This window comes from Oreochromis aureus, linkage group 16, assembly GCF_013358895.1.
Source record: "Oreochromis aureus strain Israel breed Guangdong linkage group 16, ZZ_aureus, whole genome shotgun sequence".
Lineage (NCBI taxonomy): Eukaryota > Metazoa > Chordata > Actinopteri > Cichliformes > Cichlidae > Oreochromis > Oreochromis aureus.
Window position 1 is genome coordinate 34,259,390 of NC_052957.1, and position 21,611 is coordinate 34,281,000.

The following is a 21,611-nucleotide window of genomic DNA, read 5'->3' on the forward strand; positions in this document are numbered from 1 at the left end:
TAAGCTGATTTTGTTATTGTCTTAATGTGCTTTTCTAAGTTTAGGTCTGCATCCATCACTACACCCAAATTTCTCGCCTGGTTTGTGGTTTTAGGTGTATAGATTGAAGTTCTCTGGTGACCTGTAATCGTTTTTCTTTGCACCAAAGACTATTACCTCAGTTTTATTTTTGTTTAGCTGGAGAAAATTGTGGCACAACCAGTCATTAATTTCCTCACTGCATTTACCAAGAGCCTGTACAGGGCCTCGGTCTCCTGGTGACATTGTGATATATATTTGTGTGTCATCTGCGTAGCTATGATAGTTTATTTTGTTGTTCTTTATAATCTGTGCCAATGGGAGCATGTAAATGTTAAACAGAAGGGGTCCCAAGATGGAACCTTGGGGAACTCCACATGTGATACTTGTCTGCTCAGATGTGAAGTTACCTATTGATACAAAGTATTTCCTGTTTTCTAAGTATGTTTTGAACCAGTTTAGTACAGTTCCTGAAAGACCTGCCTAGTTCTCCAGTCGTTTGAGTAATATGTTGTGGTCAACTGTATCAAATGCTGCACTGAGATCCAGTAAAACTAAGACTGACAAGATGCAAGCTTCTGACTGATACTGTAGCCTTAGACAGCACATTCTTTTGCATTGTTCATGGAAACAATACAAAGCAGATCTGAATTACATCTTAATTGTAACAGGTCCAAACTCCTTTAAAAAAATGTTTAACTTTGGATAAATTAACAGAAGAATCACAACAGCGTGTGCTCACACGTGCTAAGTTTAGGCTTCCTAACTGTGGGTTAAGAAGTGCTGATGGCATAGTAGGTTCAGAGGAAGAATTACACAGTGAAGCTCCTGGTTGAACCAAGGAAAGAGCAGCATTGGGGAAAGATGTGGAGTATTAATGTCAGATTTGTCAAACTAAGAGTTTGAAGAAGAGTTAAGAAGTGAAGAGAGTTCAGAAGATTTGCTTGACTGTTTGGTGAAATGACAACAAATTGGCACAGATACAGAAATTGCCCATATTTAATAGCTGAAGCAAAAGATTTAAGGAGACCATTCAAATCATGTAACTCTTTTAGAATAGACTGTTCTTGAAGGAAGTAGTTCCCAATGAGACAGTTATGTGAATAACAATTATTCTTAAGAGGAGTCAGAAAAGGAAAACTGAAAAGTCTGCTTCTGCTGAAGCCTAGTCCTGCCAGAGGTTTCTTCCTGTTAAAAGGGAGTTTTTCCTTCCCACTGTCGCCAAAGTGCTTGCTCATAGCGGGTCATTTGATTGTTGGGTTTTTTCTGTATCTATTATTGTAGGGTCTACCTTACAATAAAGCGCCTTGAGGCGACTGTTGTTGTGATTTGGCGCTGTGTAAATAAAATTAAATTGAATTTAATTGAATTGAAAGAATTAGGAGGAGATATTATGAAGGAAGACTATAGCAGGGTTAGAACACTGATGCCAGAAAGAAAAAATCTCCATTGCCTTCAGAAGAGGGAAAATCTTAGGAATAGAACGCCAGAAGGAGCAGGAAACTTTTAAGGATTTCAAGGCAAATAGGTGGATGGGTGGCTCGTCAAAGGAGAGTAAGGGTTGGACTTAGGAGTACAGTGCATCAATACCTGCAGGAGAGAGAATGAGGGCTTGGAGAAGGTCAGATAAAGACACAATCCCTCTCACCACATCATCACTGTCAACCAACACCAACCGATGCACCTGGTAAAACAAAAGATAACATTTTTCAGCTCCACTCTGCTGGATACATCAGTACACCCCAACATATTAGATATCAAAGCTGTAGTTTTAAGTTTGTGCATCTACCTAATCTACCTGAACCTAATGGTAGCTTGGACTAACTTTGATTACACAGTCAAGAGCTCTCACTTCTGACTCATAATGCCACCAACAGTATCCCAGCAGTTTGTGTACAAGCATTATTTTTGCAGCACTGCAGGCTGCACTATATTACCTCAGCCTGTGCAATGCGATTGATGATGGTCTCCAGTGTTTCATGAGGGTAGCACTTAAGGACCCCCTCAACACAGCAGAATCTGGATGCAATGGCTTCCCGCATTGTCATATTTAAGTTGTTATAGTTTTTCTGGGCTGCAAGGTTCTTAGGGACAGAAAGAAATATACCAATACTTAATGTTTTCAGCAGCTACTGATTTTACTTTCATAAGACAATAACATTTCTGGATTAACTGCTTATATATAATGTATTTAACTCTTTGGTTTCTGAACTGTGTTTCTATTTTGTCTTTAATAAATTTATGGTATTTTAATTAGAAATTGTATGTAAAGATATACAGTGTAACACATGTGGGTCCTATTTAGCATACATAATACATGGGGAAAAAACCCAGCAACTTACAATAACATCAAATCTGGAGTATAGCGCCACCACTTTACCTACAGAGGACATACACAGAAAAGACATGGGGTAAGTTTTGGGTTTTTTTTTTTTTTTACCAATTTCCAAAGTATGAAAGAAAACTGAAGAAGAACAATAAAATATTTTGTTAAATTAAATTATGTAGCAAACAAACCAAAAACCTTCATATCATGACTCTTCATAATATGAAAGTTTTAGGTTTCATATGGCTATTGTTTGCCTTGATAACAGCTTTACAAACTGTTGTCACTATTGTCAAAAATCAATTGGTAGAATTTTATTCTTAACCTCTTTGCATCCACTAGATCTCTGATTAGGCCTAGTGCCAGGGCTAGGTTCACCTCTGCTGCTTTGTATGGAATTTTCACCTATACAGCATATGCACAAAAATGTTATAGCAGAAGGCCTTGAAGGGTAATGAGTTTTCCTCTTCTTGATTAACATGTTACTAAAATGTAACCCTAACTGTATCTCTAGCTCTGAGTGTTTTTCCAGCAACCTGTTTGAGACCTTTAATTGTCAAATAGCAAAAAAAGCTTATCTTGTTTACTAATATGTATTATGACAAGACCAAGGACTGAAAGCTTTACATGATGCTGGTAAGAGAATAAAGACTACCATGAGCGATAATCAGTGGTGAAGAATTAAATATGTAAACGTATCATGCTTTTTCATATATTACAAAATTCAGTTAGTTGCATGTGATTACCTGCTGATGACTCATGGTCATGCAATCTTCAAATTTTCCAGTTGAATAAAAACATTAACTTAGCATGACAATTCAGAGCACCCAACCTACTTGGAGTCCCTGGGCGGTGCACTGGAGGGTGCTCAACCTCCTGACTCAGTTGTCGTACTGTGAGATTTCAACGCTCATGTGCGCAACAACAGTGAGACCTGGAGGGTGTTTTGTTCTTGCACTTCTGTGCCAACCACAGTTTGTCCATAAAGAACACCATGCTCGAACATAAGAATGTCCGTAAGTGCATGTAGCACCAGGACGACCTAGGCCACAGGTTGATAATCAATCAATAATTGTATTACCAAACCTGCCGCCATATGTTCTAGACACTTGGGTAAAGAGAGGGGCTGGTGGTGAGTTGGATCAGGTAGTGGGGGAGGATGCTGGACAGACCTGGCGAACCAAAACGTATAGTGAGGATGCGCTGGGAATGCCTGGCAGAGGCCCCGGTCTTACGAGATCTTCAACGCATACCTCCCGCAGAGCTTCAACAATATTCCAAGGGAGACTGGGAACACCGAATGGACCATGTTCAGGACCTCCATTGCCTGAACATGGACCTCCATTGCCTGAACTGCACTGAGCTGCAGCCACAAGGTGGTCACAACCCCTGAACCAAAGGCTGAAGGAGTCCTATCAGGCTTGGTTAGCCTGTAGGACTTTGGAGGCAGCTAATAGATACCAACAAGCCAAGAGGAACATGGCTCGGGCAGTGGCTGAAGCAAAAACTCAAGTGTGGGAGGAGTTCGGAGAAGCCATAGAAAAAGACTTTCAGCCCGCCTCGAAGAGATTTTGGCAAACTGTCAAGCAACTCAGGAGGGGAAAGCAGTGCTCTACTTGCACTGTGTATAGTGCGGGTGGAGCTGACTCCGACTGAGAACATTGTCCGGTGGTGGAAGGAGTACTTTGAGGATCTCCTTAATCCCACTGGCACATTTTCCGTGGAGGAAGCAGAGTCTGATACGGATGAGGGGGACAACTTGCCTATCTTCGGGGGCAAGGTCATTGAGGCAGCTAAACAACTCCTGGGGTGGATGAGGTTCGCCCTGATTTCCTGAAAACTTTAGATGTTGTTGGGCTGTCTTGGTTGACACGCCTCTACAATGTTTCGGGGAGATCAGGGGCGGTACCTCTGGATTGGCAGACTGGGGTGGTGGTTCCCATTTTTAAGAAGGGAGACTGGAGGGTGTGTTCCAACTATAGGAGGATCACACTCCTTAGCCTCCCTGGGAAAGTCTATGCCAGGGTGCTGGAAAGGGGAGTTCGTCTGTTAATAGAACCTCGGATACAGGAGGAACAATGCAGTTTTCGTCCTGGTCTTGGAACACTGGACCAGCTTTTTATCCCCTCAAGGATATTTGAGGGCGCATGGAAGTTTGCCCAACCAGTCTACATGTGTTTTGTGGACCTGGAGAAGGCATTCAGCCCTGTCCCTCAGAGTGTGCAGAGGTGCTTCGGGAGTATGGGTTGTCTGGCCCATTACTACGGGCCGTTTGATCCTTATACAGCTGTCCCATCACCCACTCGTTACTGGTGGGTGATGGGCTCCGCCAGGGCTCCCCTTTGTCACCGATTCTGTTCGTAATTTTTATGAAGGCTTTCACTTGAGTGGTCTCAGAATCTCATCTCTGCTTTCGCAGATGATGTGGTTCTGTTGGCTTCATTGGGCGATGGCCTTCAGCTCGCACTGGAACGGTTTGCAGCTGAGTGTGAAGTGGTGTGAATGAGAATCAGCACCTCCAAGTGTGAGGCCATAGTCCTCAGCCGGAAAAGGGTGGAGTTCCCACTTCAGGGCAGGGAAAGGTTTAAGTATCTCGGGGTCTTGTTCATGAGTAATGGAAGAAGGGAGTGAGAGATCGACAGACGGATTGGTGTTGAGGCTGCAGTGATGCGGACGCTGTACCAGTCCGTCGTTGTGAAGAGAACGCTGAGTATAAAAGCGAAGCTCTCAATTTACCGGTCGATCAACGTGGTGTTGGCCTTGGTGTTCCCCCAGAAAAGATGGAGGAGGTGGCTGGGGAGAGGGAGGGCTGGGCTTCTCTGCTTAGGCTGCTGCCCTACAACCCAGCCCCAGATAGGTGGAAGAAGATGGATGGATGGATGGATAAATTAGCATGATGTCAGCATGATGGAAGTTAGCATGATATCAAACTACCTCGCTCATTGACCACAGGCAGAGCTGACACTCTTCTCTCCACAAAAATGCTCAGAGCATCGTAGACAGAAGCCGACTCCTGAATTGTTGCAATATGTTTAAAGGTACCAATCGGCACTTCACGGATTTGCCTTTGAAGAAACCTGGGTCTGGGAATCATAGACCCCTAAGGGAAAAGACATAATAAAAGATAACATATAGTGATTTCGAGATTGTGCATTTCACCATTATTATTCTTAATATATAATGTTTCAATATCATGAAATAATATAATGCATCAATTAACCCTTGTATGGTGTTCGGGTCTGTGAGACCCATGCCATTTAGAGGCCGTTGCCCCTTTAGGCAGTATATACCATCAAAACCTGCAAAATATGGTATAAGGATATGTACACTTGATTAGAACTGATTTTATTTTTTTTTATAACATTTTATTGACAAAAAACGAGAAGCACATTAATTCATAAATGTTATCGAACAAAGGTAAAAGGAAAAAATTAACCATGTTTGCTGTTCACATGGCTCGTAATTGGGATAAAGTAAACATCTGTTGAGTAATTTAACATAAAATTGTTTGATAGTGTTAATTGGAAAGCCAAAACTCTAGCGGGTCCACCAGACCCATGAACACTGGCTGAGTAACAAAAATACGAACACCATACAAGGGTTAAAATGGAAAAGTAGAAATTACATCTTCAAGCAGTGATGACTGGCCATCTTGTGAGCATATTGAGGGCATGCAGATGTATCCAGGCTGCGATTTGTATCATATGTTACACAAAGGAGCTACGTATTTCTACCTCTGTCTACTATGTGGCATGAGAAATCACTGCATCTCAAGAGTAATGCTGTTTAGGAAAACTCATAAAAATTATCAAGGTATTAAGGCACACCAGTGGTCTAGAGTAATTTACCATGATTTTTTTTAACCACATCTGATGTATTTCTGGGCACCTGTAGCCCCTCAAATTTACAATTGATTTGGGAAAAGAAGATTATGAAAAGGAAGCCTTTCAAATACCAACATACAGGAGAATAAAGATTTCTTTTCTTTGAGTCAGGTCTCTTAACTGGAATTAAATGATGGGATTAAGTTAACAGTGTGCTGCACAAGAAGCGTCTCCTTACAAAAATGTGGAGAAACTTGAGTATGCGTTTGTGAGTGAGGATGTGGAGGACGTTTCCTGATGCTGGGTCAATAACTGGCAGGCGGTGGATCTTATTCTTTAACAGGGAGTAGATGGCATCAAACAAACTGAAAAGACAAACACGATTTGTAATTAGGATTTTAAGAATTTCAAAATAAACAGGCTATCCATGGTAAATTTCTTACATCACTTCTTATTATTTTATATGGTTTTCTAACAGCCCATTTAAGCTCTTTTAACAAGCAGACCACAGCTCAGATTAGTTAGCTCTAACAATGAACACTGGTCGGAAGTCAGTAGCTACAAAATTCCATGAATGTTGATATTTTGTACTTTATTTTAAATTGTATTTGTAAATCTGGTGTAATTTAATTGTAATAACCTGTAGCCTTTAAAATGATAAAGTGTAACTATATTATGACTAAATTAAATTAATCAGTTTTAGGGCTGGCCTTACCTGGACTCTGGTGTAATGCTGATTAGTCTGTTAAATGAATACTGGAGATAGATTTCTGCAAATAGAAAAAAACAGAAACTACTTGGAAACATAGCCTAAAGCTAATTTAAATGTTTAAAAAACAGCCATTCCCAAACTAAAGACCATTGAAGCCTATGAACATCATTTGTGGTGCAGCCAAACCTTTGATCAGAAAACTTGATCTTTACACAAGCCGAAGATCAAGTGTTTGCTTCTTTGCGTTTTCAGTTTTTTAATGCAACTAATTATTGTAAATAACTTCTCACTGCTCTTACACACTACCTTCAGATTCCACCAGTGGGCCACAGTGCAAGTTTTGGGAATAGTTGGTTTAAAAGAATTAGAATCCCATTTCCAAAAATGTTGGGATGCTGTCACAAATGTGAATAAAAACAGAATGTAGTGATTAGCAAGTCATTTACGGGAGAAACCAGTGCGCAGGACAGACAGTCAGCGATGTGATTGGACTTACCAGCCACGTGCTAAATGTCTGTCATAAACTCGGAAATGGCCGCCACAAGTGTGCACAAGTGCTCCACAAGTCAGACACCTTAGACATTGCAAACGTCAAGGGTTTGTGATCAACGTACGCCGTAAAGCTATGACCCTCGAGAAAAAAAAGAAAATGCCGCATCGCGAGGTGTAGGGCCAGCAACTCCCTATCAAAAACACTGCTCGCTGTTGTCAGGTGGGAGTAACGTGTTATGCTGCTATTATTTGCTGCTATTTTTTATGATCATTATTACTATTCCATTAATTATTAATATTGATAGTGCATTTAGATGTTTAAACATATTGGCACCCAATTGGGCTTTTGTTACAGGTCCAGGAGGAACCACTTTAAACTGTTGAGTTGAATCTATAATTTTAAAGGCTTTTGAATGTCTTTATATTTTTACACTGAAGTCTTCAGCGGGGGAGAGACGGAGCTGCAGGGATAGGAAATATACTCTGTGTAAAGACAGGAAGTTACATGTTTTTGAAGTTGCATGCTTTGCAGAAGTGAAACTGAAAGCAGAGTCTGAGTGCAAGTATTTTGAGCAGGTTATTTTAATCTTTGATTAAGCTTTGATTATGCTTTAAGTAGCTGTATTAGATGAAAACATTTGTTTTATATATTTTATATATCAGTCAAGATTATTACACACATACACACACATAGTTTCAGTTGTGTATGTCCTGGCCTTCTGTCTGGTGGAAAGGTTACAAGGTTTAGCCGATGAAGTGAAGGGTGAAATAAAGGACAGCACACACACCCACATACACACACATATTAGATAGACTCATTTATATAGGTAAGAGGTTAATTGTGCTTTGCTTGCGACTGCAAAGTTGTGCCTGCATGAGTGACAGTTTGTGCAGAACGTGGACCTGATGTTCCAGAAGATAAGCCTGGGCAGGATGGTGACAGGAAGCACCTGGGTTCGAGCCGAAGACAATGTTCTTTTAAACTATGTTAAAAGTTGTCAACAGAATGGTTGTGGTTTTGGAGTGACGTATGCTGTATTGAGTCTGCTTGGCAACAGAAGGGGGGAGCAGTATCACCCCCAACCCTATAAAGTCTTTGTTCTGACTATTGTAAGATAGTTCAATGCTGAATCTGCACAGTGCTTGGACTCCACATGTGTGTACATTAAAATCTTCGTCTAATTGCACCAGGCTGGATCTGTGGTTATTTTTGGATTCCTCCTCAATATTTGAACCTTAACACTGTCCTTGAGCATACGACTGAAAAAGGCGAGTGGTTGCCAGACACCAGAGACCCGCTGTCTAACACGGCGCTCCCTGCCATGTCCGATGCATCCGTGGTCAACGCGATCTCCGCCGACGCAAACGAGTGGGCCACCAGGGCGGCGTTAGCCAGTGCAGACTTAGCCTCGGAAAATACCTGGATTCGTTCCGGGAGCGTCTTTAGTGGTTTTACGTTGCAATGCAGCATAGAGTGGCTGCAGCAGGTGACCAGCTCTGGGGAGAAAGCGGTTGTAAAAATTGACCATCCCCAAGAACTGCAATGCTTTTTTTTTTATTGCTATTTTTTGCCTGTCCCGTTTGGATCTTTAGCCATCAGAATTGTTGTCTGAAGGCCAAGAAAGATGCCAAGCGGATTTACTTTACAAATTGGATCATCATGGCCTTGCCATATTGGTCCATTTGATTGACCTTTATTATAATTATGTATTTATTTGATTATTTGATTTTTCGGTTGTTACAGACGGGACAGACATGACTGGGGGATAGGACAGGGAGAAAAAATGAAAGAAAGACAGGGAGAGAAAGAAAAATAGAGGGAGAAGAGATGGTGAGAAGGGGAGAGAGAAAAAAAAGAACAAAAAAGAAAGAAAAACAAACAAAACACCTGGATCACCTGTATGGGGATAAGAAAAAACAGACGAGAAAACAAACAAAACAGAGCAACATAATAAATACAACACCATCACAATAAACTAGCTAACAGTAGATAACAGTAGATACTAAATATTACATGTTATTGTGCAGCACGCAAGATCGACAGGGCACAATGTGCTTTGAGGTAGCAGCCAAGAAAGGTGTAGCTTGTGTCTGTGAACACCCGTGTGCACACCTGTGTGGATTGGCACACTTGTATTCAAAAGGTTTCTCCATGTAATGATCTGCTAGGGAGTGTGGGGAGCCATAGCCCCGTCCCCCAAGGCATGAAGCAGGTATGGAGGAGATCCAGGCCCCAGACATCCAGAAGCCCCAGAATACGAGGACCCAAGGAGGACCACCGGGGGGTAACCGTGCCACCCTCCTGGGAAGAGCTGAGGAGAGCCCCAAACGAGAGGTCACCCAGCAGCCACGGAGCAGAGGCCAGAGGGGGTTGCAGTAACATGCCCCCGGGCTCTGCTGGCAGCCAGCTGTGCCAGAGAGGACCGGGCCTCAGGCCCAGAGGCCAGAGGTCTGAGGGCACCCCACCCCCCGGAAGGGGACAGGCGCCAGGCCCTGCCAATCGGCCACCGGGAGTGAGCCGGTACATACATGAGCGCCCAGCCCCAGACACCAAGAACCACCAACACACCAACATCTGAGGGCATCAGCCACTGGCAGGGAGTGTGGTGAGGGGAGATAGGCCTCCATACCTTGGAGTCTAAGACCCAACCTGACATATAGACACATTCACACTCCCCAAACATACTCTATATCCCAGGTCCGGGTACCCCTGCCCCCAGAGGGGCAAACCGTACCCGGACCCAGGAGATGTAACCCTTCTCTCTGGGGTGGAGGAAAGCAGACCGCCTCCTTATCTGCAGTAGCAGGGAAGCCCCGCATCCCAGACCCCAATCTGACGGCCAGCACCTCCTCCCAGCCCCCCAGCCCCGACGGTTAACAGAACAGGGGTGAGTGAAGACCCCAAACCTCCCTCCGCCCGCTTATATGTAGTGTTGCTGTGTGCTGTTCTAAAGTGCATTAAAACACAGGAGGGCATGGTGCTTCTTGCCAGAGAGCAGCACGGCTCCTCCCGAAAACCCTCAGTGTCTATATGCATTTAAAATTGAGGATAGGGCACCAGCGCCAGAGGTGGGTTTGAATACACAGACTGTCCTCTGGATGCTGTATAACGTGCCCACCCCCAAGGCCCTATATGTATGTGTTATGAGAGTATGAGTAATGTGAATGTCTAAGTTGTGGGATAAAATTGAGGCAGAGAGGGGGAGTGCCTCCCCTGCACCCTGGTGACACACCTGCACCCCAAGCCCTGTGTGTGTGTGGGTGTGGTGGAGCGGGAAGAGGGAGGCAGCTGAGGATGGGGAGGGAAGAAAGGGAGGGGCAAGTGGCCCCTCCCTGGGGCCAGCTCCCCCGCTGACCCCAGTAAGCACCCCGCAAAAATCTCCGCATGGCCCCCACTGACCATCTGATTTGGGCACCATGTGTAGCGGAGAGCCACCAGGCACTATCCAAGCTCTGTACAATGCCAAGGCATAGACCTCCATGGCCGCAAACTCCTGAGCGACGGAGAGTTTCGCTGGGGTCGAGACAGCGTGCACTCGAACCACCGGGTGCACGACAATAGGAATATAATGCTCAACCCCGTGCTTCGTCACTGTGTTAGATCAATTAGGGACAGTCAGCGACAGGAACTCCAAAAACAAACGCTGAAAAGCATCCCCGGAGCTCACTAAATTAGCCCATACCAGGGGCTCACGGCAGCTGGCAGTTGTAGGAGGAAGAGGTGGGCGTTTGCCCGTCATCCGGTCTGAGCAAGGACAGCATGTTCTTCTAGTCGTACCGCCACCCAGGCCTGAGAGGGAGAGAAGCTTTTTGGCTCACTCCACGTCAGAGAGGGTGTAGTGCCGAAGAAGCAGCTGTTTAAGGGCGGCGTATTTCCCTTGGGCGGGTGGGGCCCGGAGGAGGGTCATCGCACAATGGGTGGCTAGCGGGTCAAGTGAGGCCACCACATGGTGATACTTCGTGTCGTCAGCCGAGATGCCGCGAAGGGCGAACTGAGTCTCCACATGCACAAACCACAACAGGGGATCGTGGAGCTAAAAGTCCGGCAGCTTAAGCGCCACTGCAAACGCAGCTGCAGCAGGAGGCGGAGGGCTGGCGGCCGCTGATGCGTCCAGAGCGGAGCCAGCGTCATCCTCAGCCAGTAACATGTTCAAGTCAGGGGTCACCAGCGGCATACTTTGCCAATGACGTTGGTTGGTGTACAGTCATATCATATCCAGCATCCCTGGAAGGTCTATGCCAGGGCGTTTGAAAGGAGAGTTCATCCATTAGTCAAACTTCAGATCCAGGAAGAACAATGCAGTTTTGTCCTGTTCACAGAACACTGGACCAGCAGGTATCCTCTTGAGGATATTTGAGTGTGTGTGGGAGCTTGCCAGTCCAGTCTACATCCTGGCAGGAGCACCCAAACTCTTACTTCAGTGCTATGCTGTAATGAGGTTATTGTCTTGTTAAAATAGGCAAGAACATCTAAGGGGGAGGAAAAAAGAAAAACATCATCTGGATGGCAACATGAGTATGTTGCTCCAAGAGCTGTACATACTGTTGAGGATCAATCAATAATGTGCAGTCTGAATCTCTAATATGCATAGATGACCTCTAAATACAAGTTTAGTGTCTTTTTTTGTGGAAGCAGTGATAAACAGTAAAATAGGCACATTTCCAAACAAACAAGAAAACATTGTTTCATTAAAAAAACATATTTAAAATATTTATAAACCACAGCATTCTGTTTTTATTTACATTGTGTTGAATGTCATAACTTTTTTGGAAAGGTGTTCTAAATTCTTATTCTTTCATGCTTGCTGGCAGTATTGTTGAACAGACCTCTCCATGTCTCTATCTTGTGATCCTCAAGCTCATATATCTGAACCTGCAGAGAAACCAAACATTTCAGATCCAATGTTTATGGCAACATCCGACATGATGGAGGATTTTTACTTTTTTTAAATCAGTATGCTTTTTTGTATTATAATATGATTTGATAGCACTGGGTGAATGCATTTAACAAAACACAAAGCAGCTAAATATGTACAATAATCTTATAGCACTCAGAAACTCAGCTCACCAGAGGAGACTTATAGTATCGATGTAGTATGTTAATGAAGTCAGTGATGGTCAGCATACCTGGACAGAAACATATAGATACATCATGTTTAACCTGAGTGACATTGGACGTATTGAACATGGATTCATTAGAAGTCAGTTTTGATGCTAACTGACACTACTCTGAAAGTTTCTTATTTAGTACAAGTAAGCATGAAATGCTGTCTACTTTACTTTTACTTTTCTACTTCCAATACTGAAGAAATCAACACCATCAGAGCTTAATAACTATTGACCAGTTGACCTCATTTCTCATGTAATCAAGGTACTGGAAGACTAGTCTTGGATCTACTACATGCTTCCAAAAGCTTACTCATATCTAGATAGTAATGGCTGCAGAGTGAGGATGACCTTTGATTTCAAGTGAATTTAATACCATCCACCTGATGTTACTGATGCTGATGCTACAGGAAATGTCAGTAAGCACATCCACCATCTCATGGATGACTGACTGTGTGACTAGATATAAGACAGTGAGATGGTCTCTCTGGTCTTACACACATATAATAGCAGGGAAAAGCTACATAACCTGTGTCTCTTATGGAATAGGATGTAGATGTAGTAGGGATATACAGGCACCACAGTGACCACATCAACAACGGGCTGAATGGGAAGACCAATACAGAGGCTTTATAGAAGACGCAGGTGAGCAGGTTCTATTTTCTTGGAAAGCTCTGATCCTTAAATCCTAAAATGCTGGATAGCTTTAATCACCCATTTGTGGCCAACACAGTGTACCTTGTGATGGTCTTCTAGAGGAGCAGCATCTGAGCTGGTGACACCAACTGATAAAATGATCATGGAGGCTGGTTCTGTGGCTAGAAACTGGACACTTTTAAAGATATGTATTATATATCCATAGTTCCTAGATGCTTTGCATATAATCTGCACCTGGGTGAACTGGCATAGTAGCATTCAATTATGAAATTAGTTTTCTGTCATAATCATGAAAACATAATCCAAGCAAATTATTTCATTTCACAGGCGCATGTATTCAATGCCACTCAATACAATTTGTTAAATAAAGTTTGCCAAATTATTATCAACAGTCATTGTTTACTGTGTAGCTGTGGAAACCCTGACACCTGTCACTGGATTATGCTGAAGAAACCAGTCCAAAGACAGTTGACTCAAGCCAGCAGGATTTCACTGTGAGCACAAACAGCTACCTGCAGGAGTGTGACACTGTAGCAGCGTGTGCAATGGTTTCTTTGTGCGCTGCTAAGCTCTACCCCTGCAGAATCTTGAATGTATGCCTGAGCAATTTAAATGAGTGAGTGGCATCTGTGCCTGTGAAATGAAATTATTTATTGATGTTTTTTCCCATGCAACATATAACAGAAAAATAATTCCATTGAATCAGTTCCCTGTTTTTAGTCCTTGTATGGCTTGTTGCAGTCGTCCACTTGTTATTAGCATTTCTTGGTTTCCCTGATGCAGACCTTGTTCAATCCGATGGCAAGGTTTTATGACTTTAGTTACTTGTATTTATTATTGTGCTATCTACTGTACAATATAAAGCGCCTTGAGGCGACTTTTGTTGTGATTTGGCGCTATATAAATAAAATTGAATTGAATTGAATTCTCTCTCCCTCATGTTCTGAGCAATCATTTACTTTACTGGTGCTCTGCATGGGCTTCAACCCCTTAAGCCAGCTCATCACTAATAATAGGTATTGATATAGAGTTAGGAGTGGAGTGACCATCAGCCACCTCCTGCACACGGAAACAGGTCCTAAGCACCATATTCATAAAGGGGGGAGCCTACCACAGCCAACAGCACTCAAGTTGCAGATTTTGCACAGGTACCCCAGACATCATCTAACACACAGTGGCAGAATGTAAGATGCAAGCTGGGAAAGCATTCGCAGAGCAGCTTGGATTATAAAGAATTAATAAACCACCGAAGGTTGTATGAGGGGAGCTCAAGTTTCAATCAAGATTCATATTACTCACGCACAAGACGCTCAGTGCTACAGACAGATGATGTATGACTCACCTACAAAACACTGAAGCTTGCTGTCCCACAGCGGCGCTGCCCTCACACCATTAGCCACCAGAGCAAAGAAAGCCTTCTTCACCTGCCAAACAAACACCCAGTCATTGAAACAATGAGCATGTGTTGCAACTGTGGCTTGTTTTACTGGCAAAATAAAAGGATGTGTTGTGAACATTAGACCTGCAGTGTTGTGTCAAAGATGACCAGTTTGGAGCTGGTTGGGATGGCATCGTAGCAGGAGTGACTCTTCATGAAGTTCATGTAAATGAATGTGTCAGTCTGGACCTGTGGAGAAGAGCAGGTGTTGCTTATGTAAAGCCACCGACAAATAAGAAATATAATATACACTACTGTTAAAAATGTTGGTTTAATGTTGGGTATTTATATGAGGGGTTTTTATTGTTTGTTTTTTAATAAGGGCATCATAATGTTTTCCACAAAAAAAAGATTATATGTTCTTCAAGCTTGGGTCTAACAGTGTTTTCAGAGTTTGAGGATGCTGACAGTATCTGCAGTCTTCTGGACAGAGATGTGATGTTTGGACCACCTTTTACATCTACTCTGGTTATTTCTTTGGCCCCTGGTAAGTTTTGATTTGCTCGTGCTCCTTCTTTCCTTGATTTTACTGGTAGCTGGGACTGCTGCATCTACAATCCCAATTCCAAAAACAGTGAGACATTTAGTAAGATATTAAAGATACTAAAATACAAAAAAAGGACCAGGGCAACAGGGCAATTTTACCACTGTGTAGCAATATTTGAAAATAGCAACTGTGCAGTTTCAATACTTGTAAAGTAACCAGAAACAGTGGATCAAGTATGCAGCAGAATAAATATTATTGAGAATTCAGCAAACACAATCCACATCTCCCCGTCTGATTTCTTTTCCGTTTTCAGGACATATATATGTGCTGCAACCTGGTACCTGTAACATTAGCTTTAACCATATTGTGTATATTTATAAATGCATTGATTAACCCTAAAGCCTCAAGTCATCACTATTTCAGTTAAGTGTCTGTCCCTGACTTTCTACTGCTGTTCAGATTACACCTGGAATTTAGTTGTGTAAACAAGGTTGCGCATTATTTTATAAAGTAATTATCAGAATCAGAATACATTATTAATCCCTAAGGAAACTGTGTGGTTACAGTTGCTTCAAGACAGTAAGAACAGTAACAATCTGAACTAATTAAATAATACAGTACATTACAAAGTTAAAAAAAAATATAAGAAATAGCTCTAATATATACAAATGACTATACAAATATCCAGAATACTACAGAGGTTAAATATATATGTTTGGCATTTGACTCCAAACTTCAAACTGTAAACTCTGTTATTTGTTATTTTCACTGTAAAGGATGTGGGTATAACTATTGTACAGTGTACTGTCCATTAGATGGAGGAGTTGTACAGAGAGACAGTCACAGGCAGGAATGATTTCCTGTGTCGTTCAGTGGTGCATTATGGGTAATCTCAGTATGTCAGTGAAGGCGCTCCTGTGACTGGCCAGCACATCATGGAGTGGGTGGGAGGTATTGTCCAGCATTGTCCTTATCACCTTATCCTTAACATCTGCCTCTCAGACACCACCTTAAGGGAGTCCAGCTCCATCCCCACAACATTACTGGCTTTGTGATCAGTTTATTGAGTCTGTCGGCATCTGCGGCCCTCAACCTGCTGCCCCAGCATGCAGCAGCATAGAGGATGGCACTGGCCACAACAGACTCATAGAAAATCCTGAGTATTGTCTGACAGATGTTAAAAGACCTCAGGTGACAACTCTGACCCTTCCTGTAGACTGCAGTGGTGTTTTTAACCCAGTCCAGTTCATTATCTATGTGTAATCTGAGGTAATGTAAAAGTAGTTCCAGTGTTTTTCCTTAGCAACTTTTCAAAGTCACGTACAACAAACAGCAGCACACAGAGGTGCAAGGTGGAGTGTTAGGACAGTGTCTTACCTCTGCCAGAGATTCCATAGCCTGCAAACAACAGCAATAAGATGTCTGCACCTGTAGAATCACACTGACCCGCAAAACCCTGGGCATCAAAATGACAGACAGCAGCACTCTGACGGACTGTCTACCTGGAGGACCTGTGAGACTTTGCTACCAAGTCAGATAAAGAGGTGTTGAAAGACTCCAGGCATGGTGAGAAGGACGGGAAACTGGACAAACTGAAAGAGGGAGACAAATTGCTCCGTGAAGCTTGAGACAGCTGGGACAGAATGTCTGGGAAAGACTGAAGTCTAAATCTGGACTGAAGTGTGAGAGTGGCATTTAGAGGGACAGAGGAAGAGTGGGTGGAGATGGGGGGGTATTGCCTTATTAACATTTGTAGCATGTATGAGATGTCTGTATATCCAGTAATCCACCCTTTCCTCCAAGTATGGTCACCTCTGTCTCCATGAGAGCAGCCAAAGTGCCAACATTTATACTGGCTCTTGAGTGCAGACTCGAGAACAGTGGATGATACAGCAATGACAACATCCAGCTACGGTAGCAACCAGCGGCACTTCAGCACATCCATTAGCTTCAATTTCAAGTTTTTCATTGAGTTTGTGTGTTTTTAAGATTAACTAGCAGATCATTAGACATGCTTCAACAGTAGACCTAACTGCTCTGTCCAAAGTGTAATTTCTTCTGTTAAAGGATTTTACATTACTTTTAGTTTTGTAATGTTTCTAATTCTTGTGAAACAGCTGCTAGTAATATTAGCTAATATTTGTCTTGATGTATGCTCAATCATCCAGGTAAGTAAATCCCAGAGGTTGATTCTGCTCCTCCAAGTCAAGATGAGCTGAACCACAACCTTTTTTAGCTAATATTACTTTGATTTTAAATGTGGAAATGTTCATATTTTAGCTTACATTTTTAATAACCAACTTTGATGTAGGGCTTTTAATGAGGTGCATTTAACTTCTCCCAGGATAGCTGAACTTTATATTTCTGTGTTACAGAAAAAAAGAAGTGCTCAGTACAGCTTTAAGACTTTGCTGGTATTACTGTGGGAGACATTCAAGGTTTACTGGGCCAGTAACTATTTATAAATCTAGTAGACCATCTCCTACTTTGCACCGTAGTCAGTTTACATGCAGCCTCTAACATCACTAAACACATAATCAACATTTTTAAAGAAGCGATTTAAAATTTGCCAAAAACCCCTTTGAAACCTGAAACCATGTGTTCTCTCTTAATTTCCAACAAAACATAACAAAATAAACTCTGCAGTTTGTTGACTAAAAATGAAGAAACTGTTGGCTAACGCACACAGATTCAACACTTCTTCTCAGGAGGTGTTAAGTACAGCTCAAACATGTAGATCATTCTCTGAATCCAGTTTACATTCTAATTCAGATTCACAGCCAGCTTGTACAACGTTGTGCTAATAATAACTGCAGGTGTCCAAACAGGCTGTGCTGCTGGTTACAGGAGACCTCAGATATTAATAGTTTACAGCTATTTACAGAGTCCTTTTAAAATGTTGTCAGAGTATCACAGCTGGGTGTCTGTGTTACAGTTGCAAAGAAAAGTTGTCAACGCCCTGAAAATGCACAGAAGCTGCAGTGATTGGACGGAAGAACAAACACAATGTGATTAAACTAAAAAACAGCAAATTTGTAAAATCTATGTCTGCAAAAAGTGAATAAAGGTGAGCATCAGAACACATCTGTGGAGAGATGCGAAACTTAACCACTTTTTGGTTAAATGAGATGAGATGAGCCTTTTTTTTTGTTGAAAAACTACAATGCTGTTGTTTAAGAAATGGCAGCCCAGAATCCCACTGTTGGTGATTCATGTTTGAATAGAGTCAATCTAGAGTGGGTCAAAACTCGCAACAACCCAGAAATACTCAAATAGTTTCATTGGGTGGTCGCATAATCCATTCTCATAAACCACTTAGAAAAATACAAAGGACTTTGATCATTTAAAAGAATTTTGTTTTGCATTGGAGTGCTATGACTTGTTAGAGCAGTGAAACGAATGAAATATAAGGCGTCAAAAAAATTATTCGAAAAAAATACAAATATATATAATATAAAAATCATCATTGCAGATCAGTGCCAGTAACAGTAACACAGATTATTATTCATATTTATGGAGTTTTCCTTGTTTTTTCATTATTAGTTCGTTTACGCAGCAAATAAAAAGACACTCCCACTCCCACTTGCCTACACTTGCAGTGCAGTAGTTCTTGCAGACTCTCCACAGCTGGAGCAAATGGTTACTGTTCCCCTGTAGAAGAGCGCGGTCCGAGGAACAGCAAAGATACTGAACAGGCCTCTGGTAGAGAGGCCTGAAGGATAAAGACCGCCCCACGGAGAGAGTGGAAATATAATATATACATGTATATGTTTGATCCTGGAATCCTGGATTTTTTTTATTAAGAATGTCTCAGTACATTTTTCTATTCATCTTTTCTTGAGTTACATGAAGCATGGCAGTCCCATATGCTGAAAGACAGCCCACAAGCATTGACTGATTGATTGATTGAGCCGTTTATTTGTCACAAGCAATGTTACACGTACATGCAGTGAAATAGGACCCCTTCCAACCATACATACATGCACAAAGATGACGTTGGTAAGACAGGTCGGAGCGAGGTAGGATGGTAAGAAAAACAATGAAATACACAATACATGAGGGGACAGGAGGGAAAAAAGAACTCCACCCAGACTGAGCTACTGAGAGGAGAGCAGAACAGAACAAAACCTTCAGCACAATGAAGCACATGACTCTTCACACCTTACAACATAAAAAACACATGGGGTTTGGGAGAGAGGCGATGTAGAGCCATCTGGTCCTGCAGCCGGACCCTGGCCCTGTACACAGACCTGCCTGACTGCATCGGGTGGAAGTTTGAAGGCGTTTGGGGAGGTTATTGTATATCTGTCGGAGTACATGTGTATGTGTGCGTGTGTGTCCTATATCCAACTTGAGAGAGAGTGCCCTTTCACCTAGCTTTAAGCAAAAGTCAACAACACAATTTCATTGTTCTTGACAATGACAATAAAAATAAATACTTGAAATACTTGAAATCCCCCAGCCGACGCAGGTGACCTTGAGGAAGTAGGAGGGTAGGGCAGAGAGTCATACACCGTCTTGTAATCTGGGAGGATTTGTTGTTCCAGCTTTGGCCCTGGAGCTTCCAGCTGGCGAGGGGAGGCTGTGTGAAGATAGGGGTTGTTTGGGTTTGGTTTAGGCCGAAAAAAACTGCATTCTAATTCCGCAGTTGATCTAATGTCCATCAGTGGTCCCAGGTCTATCGATTTCCTGTTGCAGAGTTGCAAGCTTCTCCATGATTTTATCCATGTTGCGTTCAGTAAGCGCAGTCTGAGTACTCATTGCTCTACCCACTGCATCAGTCATGCCGGCCAGTCTTATGGGATTTTGAGCAGCTGTAACCACTTTCATTAGTCGTCGATAAGCCAGGGCCATGCCAGCTCCAATTAGCAAGAACCCCGTTATAATGGTTCCAAATAGGTAGATGTCTTCAACGTCCTCCATCGACAGTGTTGCCAGGCACAAGACCCACCACTTTCCCCAGCCGTCCATCGTGTATCCAGCAGCAAACGTCCCCGCAGGACATTCAGGCTCACCCGAGCCCGGGCTTCTCATTGAGAAGAGGATGTCAGTTGCGTTAAGAGACCAGCTGATCAAATCCATAATTTCTTGATTTTAGAGAACAAGACGGAGAGAATCGCTGAGAATTAGACAAGACGAGACAAGGACAAAAGAAGCCAAGCAGGAAATAAAAGGGAGGGAGGGAGGAAGATGCGACCGCCTCTGTTGAGAGCCAAGCCTTTATTGTTAGTATGGTATATTGAGATGATATGCAGTGCCCTTTGACCTCCAAACATGATGGCAGCTTCCACAGTGTTTGAGCAAAGCTAAAATCATATTTCTGGGTAAGTTTTGATGTCCTTATGACTGGACAGGGCTATGAAAGCCCCTCGCTCATTTTAGAGACACTCACCAGCTTTGTTTAACATAGATCATCAAAGTCCATCCATAAACATGCCTGTTACGCCCCTGACTGTATTTTTGTGATACGCTCATGTTTCCACTGTTCTAGCTACTTAACACGAGTCAGTACAGCGACATGCTGCCACCACCATGTAACTGTTCATAGTTGGACCCGTTCTAGGGTATTTGAGGAAGGACCTTTATTGTGAAATCAATACATTTACAATGGTAATCTTTTTTTCTCTCACACACTCAGTAGTCATCAAAACCTAATTTACAATTAGCAGCAGCCTCAAGTGTTATCATCTGCAGAGATCTGGACATGAAACGTCTCCATTATTAAAATAAAGTTTTAACTTGACCTATAAGAATCTGCAGCCTCTGAAAATCTGTCTGTATTAGTCTGCACTCAGAACAAACAACAAGCAGCAACTCACATATGTGTTCATTATTGTTTGTTCTCCAGAAAACTTTGATATCATCAATGTTCATATTGTTCATTGTGTTATTGTTCCGACAGTCCAAGGTGACGTCTAGAACAACATGCTTCATATAATGCATGTAAGAATGCGCCTGTGTCAGCGTGGCAACATCAGGCAGAAAAGAGTGATTTTATATTGTGGAAGTGTCCAAAAGTTGAATCTGTTCGTCTGGACGTAGCGTTTTGTGGGAGAAACGTTTCGTCACTCATCCAAGTGACTTCTTCAGTGTCAGCTGACTGCAGGTTTCCCCAAACCTTATAAACAGTACATTTGCATAATGACTGAAACCAGCCCACTGAAGGAACAATGGGCTGTGAGGTCAGTTCCTTAATCATAATTATGCAAATTCCCATGACCATTGATCAACAATCACTGACCAAAACCCACTGATCAAAGAACACTGATCAATGGCCATGAGTCCCATTCACAGAGAGTTGGGGAATGGCTGCAATCACAGCATTGTAAGATGGCGAAAGATGTAATGGGGGACATCTAAAAGCTGACGTGTACCGTAAACCTACGCATACGGATCAGTATCTAAGGTTTGACTCTCATCATCCACTGGAGCACAAACTGGGTGTCATCAGGACGCTACAACACAGAGCGAACACCATCCCCACTGACACAGCGGCCAGGGAGGCAGAAGGACAGCACATCAAGAAGGCCCTGAGTAAATGTGGTTATCCC

The 21,611-nt window shown here is 42.6% G+C and overlaps 1 protein-coding gene across 1 annotated transcript; it reads right to left on the reverse strand.

Moving 5' to 3' along the window:
- Positions 1 to 1,378: 1,378 nt before the first annotated feature.
- prkag3b (protein kinase, AMP-activated, gamma 3b non-catalytic subunit) lies at positions 1,379 to 16,472 on the reverse strand. Its single transcript, XM_031754890.2, has 11 exons — positions 16,438 to 16,472; positions 14,658 to 14,762; positions 14,478 to 14,559; positions 12,441 to 12,499; positions 12,200 to 12,245; positions 6,884 to 6,938; positions 6,407 to 6,533; positions 5,279 to 5,444; positions 2,361 to 2,398; positions 1,956 to 2,102; positions 1,379 to 1,702 (listed from the first exon to the last, which is right to left on the reverse strand). Exons 1-11 carry the CDS (start codon positions 16,453 to 16,455, stop codon positions 1,586 to 1,588), a joined length of 960 nt encoding a protein of 319 aa, XP_031610750.1. The 5' UTR covers positions 16,456 to 16,472; the 3' UTR covers positions 1,379 to 1,585.
- Positions 16,473 to 21,611: the final 5,139 nt, after the last annotated feature.